The 13,106-nt window shown below is 31.1% G+C and overlaps 1 protein-coding gene across 1 annotated transcript in view; it reads right to left on the bottom strand.

The window, feature by feature from the left end:
* The window catches only part of LOC124369004 (F-actin-capping protein subunit alpha), a 38,793-nt gene that overhangs the window by 14,137 nt on the left and 11,550 nt on the right, over positions 1 to 13,106 (bottom strand). Inside the window, exons 2-3 of the mRNA XM_046826610.1 lie at positions 9,492 to 9,555; positions 417 to 468 (exon numbers count right to left, since the gene is read on the bottom strand). Of these exons, the coding sequence (XP_046682566.1) occupies positions 417 to 468; positions 9,492 to 9,555 (116 nt within the window). The remainder of the gene's footprint in view (positions 1 to 416; positions 469 to 9,491; positions 9,556 to 13,106) is intronic.

The raw sequence follows: 13,106 nt of genomic DNA on the forward strand, positions 1-13,106 counted from the left end.
AAATATATTAAATAATAACTAAATGGTTGAATGAAAAGGTTTTCAATACCACACTATTTTATTTTTGTTTTATTGAACAAACATTATTGATACACGTTTATTTAAAAATAAATAATATATATATATATATATTACTGCTAAGAACACATTAAATTTAGTATTGATTTAAGAAAGATAAAATAGTGCTGTAGAGCATCACTTAAAAAAATAACAACATAATTAAGTGTGAAAATTCAATTAAGGTACTATAAGTGGGTTAACATTTTTAACAGCTATATTTTTACAGTAAAATGGCTGATTGAATCACTTAAAAAATGTTCTGGATAAAAACTTATTTTTTAACACTTGAAGTTTAAATGTAATCTAGGCATGGGCTTAATAATTAAGAAGAAACAAAGAAAAGAAATATATCTTACCCTGAAGCTCCCTCCTTCAACAGAACATCATTATTCAGAAGTACTCTCACATCTGCAAGAAAAATAACAACAAATGTAGTAAACCACCCAAAACTAATTCATCAACAAAAAGATATATATATGTAAGCGTTGTGGGTGGAGATTTGGTGTTACCTTTCCTCATTCACATTATCATAGGGCCATTTCCTAAAGTGACAGGTTTGTTTTTTAGTACAGTTCCACAGTTTAGGAAATAAATGTTCTTAATATAACTATAATAATACAAATAAATAAAGAAAAAAAGAATATGCAAAGAACATTTTCTTCAATTTATTGAACTGAGTTTATTTCAAGTCTTAACAAAGATGGAGTACCTACAGTATTTTCTTACATTTTTTGCAGTCTTGTTAAGAGACAATGCAGAACTAATGTTATTGTTCAATAAATGCTTTGCTGAAGAATACTGATGTTGTTGGTAAAATTTCTTCAAATACTATCTAAGGCGTTAGATTTTGGGTCTGGATTAGAGGTAGCGCAGATTCAATGTTATGTAACTAAAGCAGCCCGCACCAAAATAATCTGATTACATGTGACATAGTGTTGCCATATATATAAATACAGGGTGTTCACAAAAGGATGTCACAAACTTCTTTGGGTGATAGTAATTATCAAGTTAATATAATATAATATAAGTAATATTAATTTCATATAAACATAGGTCAAGAAATGTCTTGTTAGCTGCTAGCCGCCATTTTGTATTTTTTATTAAAAAATTATTATCTCTAAAACTAGTTAAACTAAAGAAATCAAATTTGGCACATGGGTTTGAATAGATAAGAACAGTTTTTTTTTTTTTAATAATTGTGTTATTTTCTTTAACATTAACAAAATGGCATCTATTGAAAATGTTTAAAATAAAATATATAAAAACTGTACTAGCCCTCGACTATATAAACAATTTTATTACAAATTCAACGGTACTTGTTTCAACAAAATCTATCAGTACATAAACAAGCAAGATCATTTTAAAGGTGCGCTTGCACAAGCCGGAAGCAGCAAACATTTTGTCTTTTGGTAGGCATCAGCTGTTTTACTTAGGTTATAAAACTTTTACAAGATAATAACTATTTTTATAGCAATTCCAATGGTAATTTTTTCTATGAAGTCGGTCAACTCATAAGCGAGCACGACCACTTTAAAGATACGCTTGCACAAGCCGAAAGCGCCAAACATGTCACGGTTAAGAGTTATCAGTTGTTTGTTGCTCCTGGCAGTCAATAGATGCCATTTTGATAATATTAAAGAAAATCACACACGCTTTTTATGATTTTTTTCTTATCTATTCAAACCTATGCACCAAATTTGGTTTCTTTAGCCTTTAGCTTAACTAGTTTTAGAGATAACTGAAGACATCAAGGGAAAAAGAAGCGCAGTCATATTTTACAAACTTTTCAGGAAATAGATTTTAATGTTTAAAGGTCAGGTTATTTTTTAAATGTGTGTATTAATACCTAACTCTTTAATTTCACTATTTAATTATGTTTTTTAATAAAAATAAATATTAATATCAATATTTTTAAAATATTTGATTAAAGTACAGTTTTTACAGTGAAGAAAGCAAGCTCAGTCCAGGACTGAACCTGTTCTTCCCCTTCATGCTAAGCGAGGATTGAGACTAGGATAGTTAACACAAAACCAATTCCAAAATAATACAGATATTTATTATACATATAAAACTCAGTACAGTGAAAATATAATTCAATTTGGATTGCTTCCTTTAAGACCCTAATTTTATTCATCTAAATGGGAAGATTGGTGAAGTATTTATTCTTGGGCTGCGCAACTAAAAAATATCTTTAATCTCATTGTATTTGTCTTTTGAAAATGGTAACAATATTAACTTTTAAAACAACACCAAAACCAACAATCCAGTCCAAGAAAGACAAAATAAACAAAAATAAACAGATCAGCTGATCCTACTCCTAGAGTTAGCTGGACTGAGCCTTTTTTTGCCCACAAGAGAAGGACTGAGCTCTTTCTTCCCTAGCACGTAGATTTGTCTTATTTTTATTACTAAGGCCTAATATTGTATATATATACGGAGCTAACTAGACAAAGTTAAAACATATTTTTGAAAACCTCTTCAAGGGTCATTCCATGTCAAATCACCCAGTAAATAATTAATTTGACACCCACCTCTTTAGATTTTGATGAAACTTGGCACAATTGTTGCATTTGCTATCCTATTGATAAATACCAAATTTTATTTCTCTATTTCTTATAGTTTTTTTTCTACAAATTTTTTAATTTTCTTAATTTAACGTGATTTTAGGCCTCGGATTTCGCGTCTTGCAATGTAACTTGTAGCTTAAAAAATTAATATCTTGAAAACTATTTGAGATATCACCATGAAACTTTGCACAATATTTGATTAATATATTTAAAATAAAGAAAAAATACATTCACTAACCTATCTCAACTCCAAAAAATAATAAAAATATTATAATCAAAAATTTTTTTTATTTGAAAACCGTTGTTGGGATTTACTAAAATTGCAATATCTCAGGTCTCAGACCTGGTAGAGTGTTCATATTTTTTTTACATACTCCTAGATACATAGGCTAACAGATAAACAAAAAAGATGTATGGCTTTTTCACATGTTTAGTTAATATTCCAAAAAGTAGAATATTATTAAGAAATTATAAATTTGCGGTTTACTTACATTTAATAAATGTGAAATAAAAAAAGTCTAAGAATCAATATGTTTTATAGCAATTATTAGTTCTGCTTGTTATATATTTTTCCACTTCATCCAACACTCTTCTGTTTTTCTGATACACTCTTTTTTGAAGTAGTGCATTCTGCCAGTGCTATTTGATTGCGGTGCATCAACTGTACTGATAATGTGCTCCAAAGGTATTATGCACAAGTCTTCTCTTTGAGGCCAGTAAAAGCTGGCAGCAGGTCCTGGAGGGTGAAGAAAAAGAATTTCAGCATCTTCTTCTTCATGAAACACAGTTTTAACGAGTCTAAAGTAACACTTTCCATCGTAGTTTGCAGCCACATATTCGTTTAAAGATGGTTGAATGCAGACCCAATCCGTAGCAGAATCAAAAGAAAACATTAGAGTAGGATTAGGACTATCAGTAGTTCTCCTTATTTCAATTTCATTTGTATTTAATGGTTTGAAATAATGGAAAATTCTAGTACCGGGAATAGTCTTGGTGGTTAAAAATCGTGACACTAACTCCAATCTGAAAGCTTCAGCATTTTTTGTGTCAATAAAGTGAAAGTTTATTTTTTCAATGTTGACTTTACAGAAGTCATAAACTGCAGTTGCTGTATTGATTTGATTTTCATCTGAAAGTTGAAGGCTGGCTGGCTTTTCTCAAAATTCTCTTAACAGTTCCTCCCAAGCCATCACATATTGATTTCCCGTGGCTTGTTGCAAAGAATGAATGTTCGGTTTTTATTCCAAAGTCTTCATGATGGTTTGTTAGGTTTTTGAAACTATTTCTATTTTTGTATTGACCAGCACAGCCGTCAGTGAAATAATGAACTTGGTTTATTTCGGGATGATTTTCTTTCAGCCATTTCGAAATTTATTTTTGTACGTAATTCACAAAACAAGTGTCATGTTGTAAATCATCACTTATGAAACAATGGTTGGAAATTAAAACTTTATCATCCTTTTTCAAGTAGAGACCAACTGGATGAATTGTGCATCCACCTCTGTTTCAGTGATAACTTTGGATTTCATTTTGAATGGTGTAAGAATAATTTTCACTGAAATCCATTACTACAATTGCTGTATTCAAAGGCGGATCTTCTTTCAGTTTTTTGAAAGTTTTAGACTGTGATTTTGTAATATATGAATGTGGGATTAGGTTTTCTACAGATTTGCTCAGTAAAGAAATAAAGTCCTCAACGCTGATTGATTGCTTAACCATTTCTGTCCTGTCAGTATTAACCCATTGGCTTATAATTATTTCTTCTTCTAAATCATAATCTTCGCTCAATTTTGCAGTTAAGTATTCAATCAGGGCATCATCAGACGGACAGTTGTCACAATGGTGTAGCATACACTCACTGTTTTCAACATTACAGACCAACATCTTGATCAAATCTTTGTAACTTTCTTCAATTTTTACAGCATCTAGTAACAATTTCACATTCTGGTGTATGCTGCATACACATACTGTATGGGTACCTGCTGACCCAGCAAGGACACACCACTTTGGTCTTAAACTGCAAAATTTCGAGAATCCTATTTTCAAGTCGGGGCATTCCCATTTAAAACAAGAGTAAAGCTCTCTCAAATTACTGAGAATAAGTCTTTTTTGCATATACATATTTTTTTTAATGCTCACTTTATCTTTTGCTCCAGGTAAAACTCTTGAATTCTCATCACTTTGGTAAAAGTCTGTCACAAGTTTAACTGTGTTTTCGGAGAGTGTGTTACCTTTTTTAGGGTCAGGGATAGCTAGGATACCTTTCTCTCATTTAAGTTTTCTTGCTTGTTTTACCATATATTTGGTCACCTGAAATTCTGCAGCAACTTTTTTCTGGCTCCAAGATTCTGGCACCAAAGTCAGAATCTGGACTTTTGGAGATCTCCCAACAGACATAAGTTTTTCTTTTAAAAGGCCCACGAGCTTATCAAAATCTTCTGCTTTTTTGATAACATTTCTTTCATCTTCTTTTTCGTCTTCTGACATTTCAATGTCATAATCTAGAGCTTTGGAGATTTTTTTCTTTACTTCTTTTGTTACTTTTTCAACTTTTCATTTGTAATACGATCCCTTACTATGTGATGACAAATTATGAAATTTAATTGGAGTTAAACCCAAATCATCTAAGGCTGTATTTGTATGTGAAAGGGAGACATTTCTAGATTCAAATGAATCCAATTCAATCATTAGTTCGTCATCAGATTCATTTTCAGTGATTTTAGTTTTTTCTTCACAGAAGTTTCGACATGAAGGGCATAATTTTTGTCCAGGTTTAATAAAAATATTTTTTTCACACAATTGTTTTGAAAAACTTAAAGATACACTTCTTAGTGACTTTTTTATTGGCTTTTTGTGTTTTTTTAATGGATCTATGCATACTGTTTGATATTTTTTAAACACATTGAGAAAGTAGTAGCTGTGATGGGAACAAACATTTTTAAATTCAATTAAATTGATTCCAGATCTAAGTTGAATTAATTCTTTTTCTTCCTCAGTTAATTCAGATACAGATTGTAATTTTTTGGAAGGTGTATAAGTTGTCTGAAAACAGTCTGATTGTTTAAATAGTCCAATGCTACAAGCTTGAGGATTTGTCATTTTGATTTCCGCTTACCCCATTTTAAAGTTCAAGAAGAAAAATAGGTACAACCTGTAACTAGCCTATTCACTTAGTTTTACACAATCACTAGTCAGAGAAAATTGATTCTTGTTGATTTCCAAAATTAAAAGGTGCATCTTTACTTCAAAACTAAATAGTTTTATTAAAAAACATTTAATGGAAATCACATAGTTATATACTGTAACTGTTATGTTTCACTTTTCACTTAATAAAATTTAAAAATAACAATCGCTGCACAAGAAGTTTGCACTATAGGTCTTCACTCACTCAAAGCCAGATCTAAACTGAGGCAGTGTTCAGTGGTTAGCTGTAGAGCTAGGAGCATGAACCAACATGAAAGGATCCTGTTGAGGCAATATAGATGAGTCATACAGGCTGTGTAAATATTAGTGCTTATAATGTATCTTTTATAAATCTTTGTCATGTCTTAGTTCTGACCCCTTGCTCTATCAAAAATTAATTGATTTTAGAAATAACTATAAAAAATAAGTGGATATATAAAATTTTAAACACTTCATAGTTGATACAAACATGATCAGTAGTAAATAATTTACAATTTATCTTCATAAAGGTTTTGTAAATATTTTTAAATTGAAAGTGACTTGAGTGCTAAGTTTAATTGAGTATTTTTATTCTGATAACAACTTAATACAAGAAAAGTTAAAATTAAACTTTAACTTACTTTCAAACCAAATCTTTCAAATTGCGTATTCTTTCAGTTGGTCTGTAATTTTGTTACTCATAAATAATGTTGAATATCAGTAAAACATGTGAAAAAGCCATACATCTTTTTTGTTTACCTGTTAGCCTATTTATCTAGGAGTATGTAAAAGAAATATGAACACTCTACCAGGTCTGAGACCTGAGATATTGCGATTTTAGTAAATCCCGACAACGGTTTTCAAATAAAAAAAAATTCTGATTATAATATTTTTATTATTTTTTGGAGTTGAGATAGGTTAGTGAATGTATTTTTTCTTTATTTTAAATATATTAATGAAATATTATGCAAAGTTTCATGGTGATATCTCAAATAGTTTTCATGATATTAATTTTTTAAGCTACAAGTTACATTGCAAGACGCGAAATCCAAGGCCTAAAATCGCGTTAAATTAAGAAAATTAAAAAATTTGTAGAAAAAAAAACTATAAGAGATAGAGAAATAAAATTTGGTATTTATCAATAGGATAGCAAATGCAACAATTGTGCCAAGTTTCATCAAAATCTAAAGAGGTGGGTGTCATGACCTGGTTGACTTGACATGGAATGACCCTCAAGTGAGTGTAATGCAATCCCATTATGTTTACTTCCTTAAGAAGAAAACTATTAAATTAATCAGGTTTCCAATTTAAGAAAGGGTCTTGGCTTATTGAATTAGCTAACAAAGTCTTAGAGGGGTTCAGAGCAGTTTCAAGGGTTTTTATATTAGCTGTCTTTTGACCTCATTTACCTGCTGGCAATAGATGTTTTTAACTCTCAGTAAAAAAAAAAAAACTTCTTTGTCCCCATGACAAAGTACAAGGTGTGCAGTACTGATAAAATATGCAGTATTTAAGGGGAATGTGACTTGAATGGGTGCCAATAACAAGATTTCTTATTTTGGCCAACTCTGAGATGTAGTATATGTTGCTCGAGTAATGCATTAACTGACAATAGACTGAATAAAGGTTTTGTCCAAGACAATTAAAACTGTATTAAACGTATCAATGAGTTTTTTGTTAACTATATGGCATCAATCTACACCATTTAATGCAGTTTTAAAACTATTTAATCTATCATTATTATAGTCCAAGACATATCAATGCAAGCCTGAGTTGTAACACAGTGTTGCCAACTGTAACAAAAGAATAACTAGTGATTGTTAATTGATTATCCAATTAATTAAATTGAACAATCAAGTGATTGATACTGCTCATCTTTACTTCTTATCTATCTTCCTGAATCCTTTACGTTCACTACTTAAATTAACACGTGTTTACACTACAATACAGAACGTTAGCAAAAGTAATAATAAAATAAAAACATGCAGAATAATGGAATGCCGAAGAACAAAACGGATATAAACAATTGGAACAAAGCTAGACATATTCGCGTTGCCTTATACTGAGAATCAGCTGATGTGACAATTTGGCAACGCAGCAAAGGTGAGGGGGGAAGTGGGGTGTGGTAACTGTCCATATGGTCAGGCTTGCAATGATGTATAACATATTACAACAATATTAATTTATGAAAATAATCAATATGACAAGAAATACTGAAGACATCACATCCAGGCTCACGTCCATGACCACATTATCTTTATCATTAACCGAGTACTTCCAGGAATTAGCTATTAAATCTAGCAATTTTAGGTACATTCTATGCTCAGAATAATGTAATTAAACCCATTTGAAATGTCCCTGTCCATTCTCATATTGTCATATTAAAATCACGGCTACAATATAATATGTGGCTACCAACACAATCGAATGATGATTATCGATTATAAATATTGATACTATGGAATACAACATTTTACCTACTCATAATTAATCATTGCCAGCTGTTTTCATTTCATCTACAAACTGAATAGGCTAGTGACGTCATTGTCAGCTGTTTTTATTTCAATCATGTAGTGAGTAGGCTAGTGACAACGGCAAGAACAATGGCGATGAACATGCAGTTATTGTCTCGAAATGTATTTTTAAACATTGAATAATTTTTTAACACCTTGCTCTCCCTTAAATCTGAAGTTTCCATTTCATAGTGAGGAGATGAAAACTATAATTAAAGTTGGAAATCAAATAATGTTTTGCTGCAAGAAAAGTCAGAACAAACACAACGTATCAAAAAACGCTCTTAACAAGACATTTTTTGAACATTCTAAATTTGGTGTTATGAATATATTGAAAATCGTGTACTATTTTAGTTGGAATGAAACAAACTATGACTTGTTAATTAATCAATTAATGTAATTTAGACAGCATAAGTACCAGCAGAAATACCATTTCAGATTGGCTGAAGTAATCATAAGTACTACCCTGATCAAACAGTTTAAATAAAGTCGTTATTTTATATAATCTGAAACAAATACATTTCTTTAACAGATAAAAGTATAGCTTCACTATGATATGATTTTAAAAGCTTAAAACATAATTCAGTTCAACATTATTAGTCCAAACTAATTCAAAGTAAGTCGTGTTTGGTATTTGACTAATGGCGAGAAGTAGAATGACGATGTACGTGTGTTCTTTGTTTCACAAAGTCAGCCACGTTTATCCTTGCAAATAGTAAAAGGTAGGTAAATGTTATTATTTTGTTTTAACATTTTATAAATTTAGTTTTTTTTATTTATCAATAATATATTGATTTCAAAACAGCAGAACTATATTGATATTTGAAATACCTATGAAGTAATTTGGCCTACATTTTGTTTTCAGTATTTTTAGATGGTCATAAATATCAATGATTCTATAATCATGATTCAATTGTAATTCTATTGTGTTGATGGCCGCTTATTATACTGCACCTAAATCACTACTGAACAAGATTGGCTAAAAACCTTTACTAAATATTAAAAAAAGAATCATACAGTTATTTTGTTTCATCCTGTGTTTTATTGTAACTAAAACGAGTATAGTCATCCACATAGCCTAGACAAATTCTAAGGGAATTATATTGGCTGGTTATGTAGGTTCTTATAAAATAATAAAAAAAAAAAATACTCTGAAGCTTAGTGATTGTAAATGATTACGAAAACTCACCATTGAATACTTCATTAAATTCTCCCGGCGGCGAATGGAGGATAAAATCCGATACTATGCGAACCTGAAAAAACAAAAAATTAGTACTTAAAAATCAAACATCAGTAACAAAGCAAATAAAAACTAAATATCTACACATGTACTTAAGGAATATGTCCTAAAATAATATATAGTTAATCTAAGTTTATGCTTATGAGCAAAAACTATAAAAGAATTGCAAAATTTAACTTTCTTCCAACTGAACCATCAACATCTCTTAAGTATATTTAAATCTACTTACTCCCGAGTGAAGAAACAGAATAATGTTTCTCAAAAACCCTCTGCATGGTAAATGCCCAACATAAAAAAAACAACACAATCCTAGTTAATAATTTTATTGATAGTAGCTTTTTGAAATTATGAGGAATCCATAATATTACGTTTAGCCTGATATCAAATTAAAAATGACAGAACTTAATGCTTCCTGTGCCTGACTGAGATATCCCTGATTTGCTTGATGGATTTATTTCCTAGTTCATTTCTAATATCTAGGGCTTGAAAATAATTTTTAATACTTCAGTAACAATATCTAACAAGACTGACATATACAGAATTTGTAAAAGATCTACCATTGTACATAACTGTCTGAATGAGTCACCAGTTGGCAGCTGAATTGTAAACTTATCATCCATGGTTGAGATGTACAGAACTGACAGTGAAACTTGTGATGATCCTCAGCAAATAGTAGAACATTTTAACACTGTTTTTACAACTATGGCTGACTCTGCTATTTTAAGCAACAATCCTATAAGGAACCCTAATAATTTACAAGTAACGGTACTTCAGCAGCTTTACATCCCCCCCCTTCCACCTCCTGGAGACAAACATTGAAGAAGTTATTAAAACAATCAACTCCATTCCAGCTAAAGTCTCTGCAGAAGTTGATGAAATTTCACCAAATTTGTTGAAGACCTGCAAATATTAAATAGTTTTTTCTTCAACTACTCTCACAAACATGTCCTTTCAGTTTGGTAAATTTCAAAGTCAACTGGATTCCAAATTTCAAAGTTTGGGTAATTCCAATCTTCAAATAGAGCGATCAAGTTGAGGCAACAAACTACTGCCCAATCTCACAAGTTTTTTCAAAAGTTATAGAAAAAATAGTACTCACCCGTCTTTTAAAATACCTGACACGTCATAACCTACTCCCTGAACAACAGCAAGGTTTCACCAAAAATCAATCGACGTCTACAGCTCTTATTAGTTTTATTCAACACATTATTGACCAAATTGAAGCTAAGAATACAACTACAGCAATATTTTTAGATTTTAGTAAAGCGTTTGTCACCCTTGACCATGAACAACACTGTTAACAAAATTGAATACTATGTGAGTACATGGCACTGAGGCTAAATGATTCAGAAGTTACCTGGCCAACAGAGAACAGGTCGTTGAAATAAGGCAAACCCAAAATAACAAGATTGTAAAAGTTACATTTAATCCACGTTCAGTTCTGAGAGGTGTCCCGCAAGGATTAGACCTGGGCCCCGTTCTTTTTACTTTATTTACAAACGATCTACCCAAGTACCTGAATGAATTTGCCATGACTCTTGATGTATGCTGACGACACGGTTTTGCTCCTTTCTGTTTAAACCTCAGAAAACCTACAGATTGGATCATTTACAGCAATGAATATGGCAGTATAATATTGCCACCAAAATGAACTGTTAGTTAATGAAGCTAAAACTCAGCAACTTGTATTCGGGACAAGGAAGGAAAAGTCTGTGCATTTGCCTAAAGTCCAAGCAGCAGCAGAGGCAATGTACTTAGGACTGACAATACATGAAGATCTCAAATGGACATCTCACTTTGACATCCTGTGTATGAAATTAAGTACTAGCTTGTATACCATTAAAAGGATAAACATAGCATCAGCCAAAAAAGGTCACTATCCTTTAATTGAATCTAACCTCCACTATGGTCTCCTAGTCTGGGATGGTTCTACCACAAGAAATCTTCAGCGCATACTGGTGGCCCAGAAAAAAACAGTAAGAGCACTTGCTGGCTTACTGTCGAGAAAAAGTTGTCATACAGCTTTTATCAACCTCTTGATTGTGACGGTAGTATCCCTGTATGTGCTGGAGGCTGTATCCTTTGTTCATGAATGGCTATCCAAAGGTTGTAACACACACCAATACAACACAGTCGAGCAACAGATTTCCATCTTCCTGCACATAGTCTTTCTCTGTTTGAGAAGATGCTCTCATACATGAGCTTCAATACTGTGGAACTACTTGCCTGAAGACTTCAAAGAACTTAATTCGAGGACGTTTAAGACTAAAGTGAGGCTGTGGCTGCTGCAGAATCATTTGTATACTATTAGAGTACTTTAGAAGAGGGGAAACTGACAATTGGTTGGACTCTGACCTTTTGTGAATTACTTTATAACAGTTATAATTTTTATTCTCTGAAACTGACGGAGTTACAATTCTAAATGAATTTGTCTATTGTTGAGTCTCCGTCCCTGTTGTCATCTCCACTTTCCTACCCAGATCTTCAGAATGCAGAGCGAGTGTGGCTGGGGGTGATGATGTGTACGCTGTAGTATTTGATGTTCAATCAGGTGTTGATTCTCATTTTTTAGTACAGGAGAGCCCAAGAGTTTTCAAGTGTAGGTTTAAATGATTTAGAATAGTTCCCCATTGTGCACAATACAACATAGTAATAAAAAAATTCTTGTATTAACAATAGAGATAGACATGATTTAACAGTTGTTACTTATTTGTTTGAGCATGATGGTATTCATTTATAATTAAAAATAAATTAATGTTCTGTTGTCAAAGTAATACAATTTACAAACAAATAATTAACAATTATTGTGTATTTTACATAAAAGTGTGGGTATTTTACATATTTTTATTTATTGTTCTATTGTACTGTTTAACTCAACAACAAAAATTATTGAATGTATAATAATTTTTCATGTATCACATTTTAAAATTGTTGTTCAATTTATTATATTTATTGTTATTTGATTTTAATATATATTAAAAGGATTGTAATTAAGTTGTCTTTTCAGTTTCATAACAAATCACGTGCCTTAAAATTATGATGTAATAAGATGCTTGAGAATAAACAGAAAATCATTACAATATTACACAATCAAAATCATTGGAAAATTAAAGAGATTAAAAATAAATTGTAAGAGTTTTTTTAACACTTTTGAAACATTTTTGAACTTACTTGTCCTATCAACACTATGAAAAATAAAAATATTAAACAAAAAATTAAATCCCACACAATTAGGCTTAAGATCTAATAAATCAACTAAATCAGCATTATTAATAATACAACTTCTTGAAAAATGATACCATAAGCTCTAAGAGGAAAGTTGTTGCATGTTTTCATCTTAGTACATCATTTGATCTTGTTAATTTTGATATTTTAAGAGGAAAACTTTCCAAAATTGGTATACAAACAGTGTGTGGATTGGTTTGAAAATTATGTACATAAAAGATGTCAGTTTGTACAGATAAATCACACAAGTAAAACAATTGATAACCTCAGAGTCAAAATATAAAGGTTGTTGGAGTCCCTCAGGATTCCATCCTGGGTCCTCTTGTTCTGTGTCTTTGT

Source organism: Homalodisca vitripennis, chromosome X (assembly GCF_021130785.1).
Source record: "Homalodisca vitripennis isolate AUS2020 chromosome X, UT_GWSS_2.1, whole genome shotgun sequence".
Taxonomy (NCBI): domain Eukaryota; kingdom Metazoa; phylum Arthropoda; class Insecta; order Hemiptera; family Cicadellidae; genus Homalodisca; species Homalodisca vitripennis.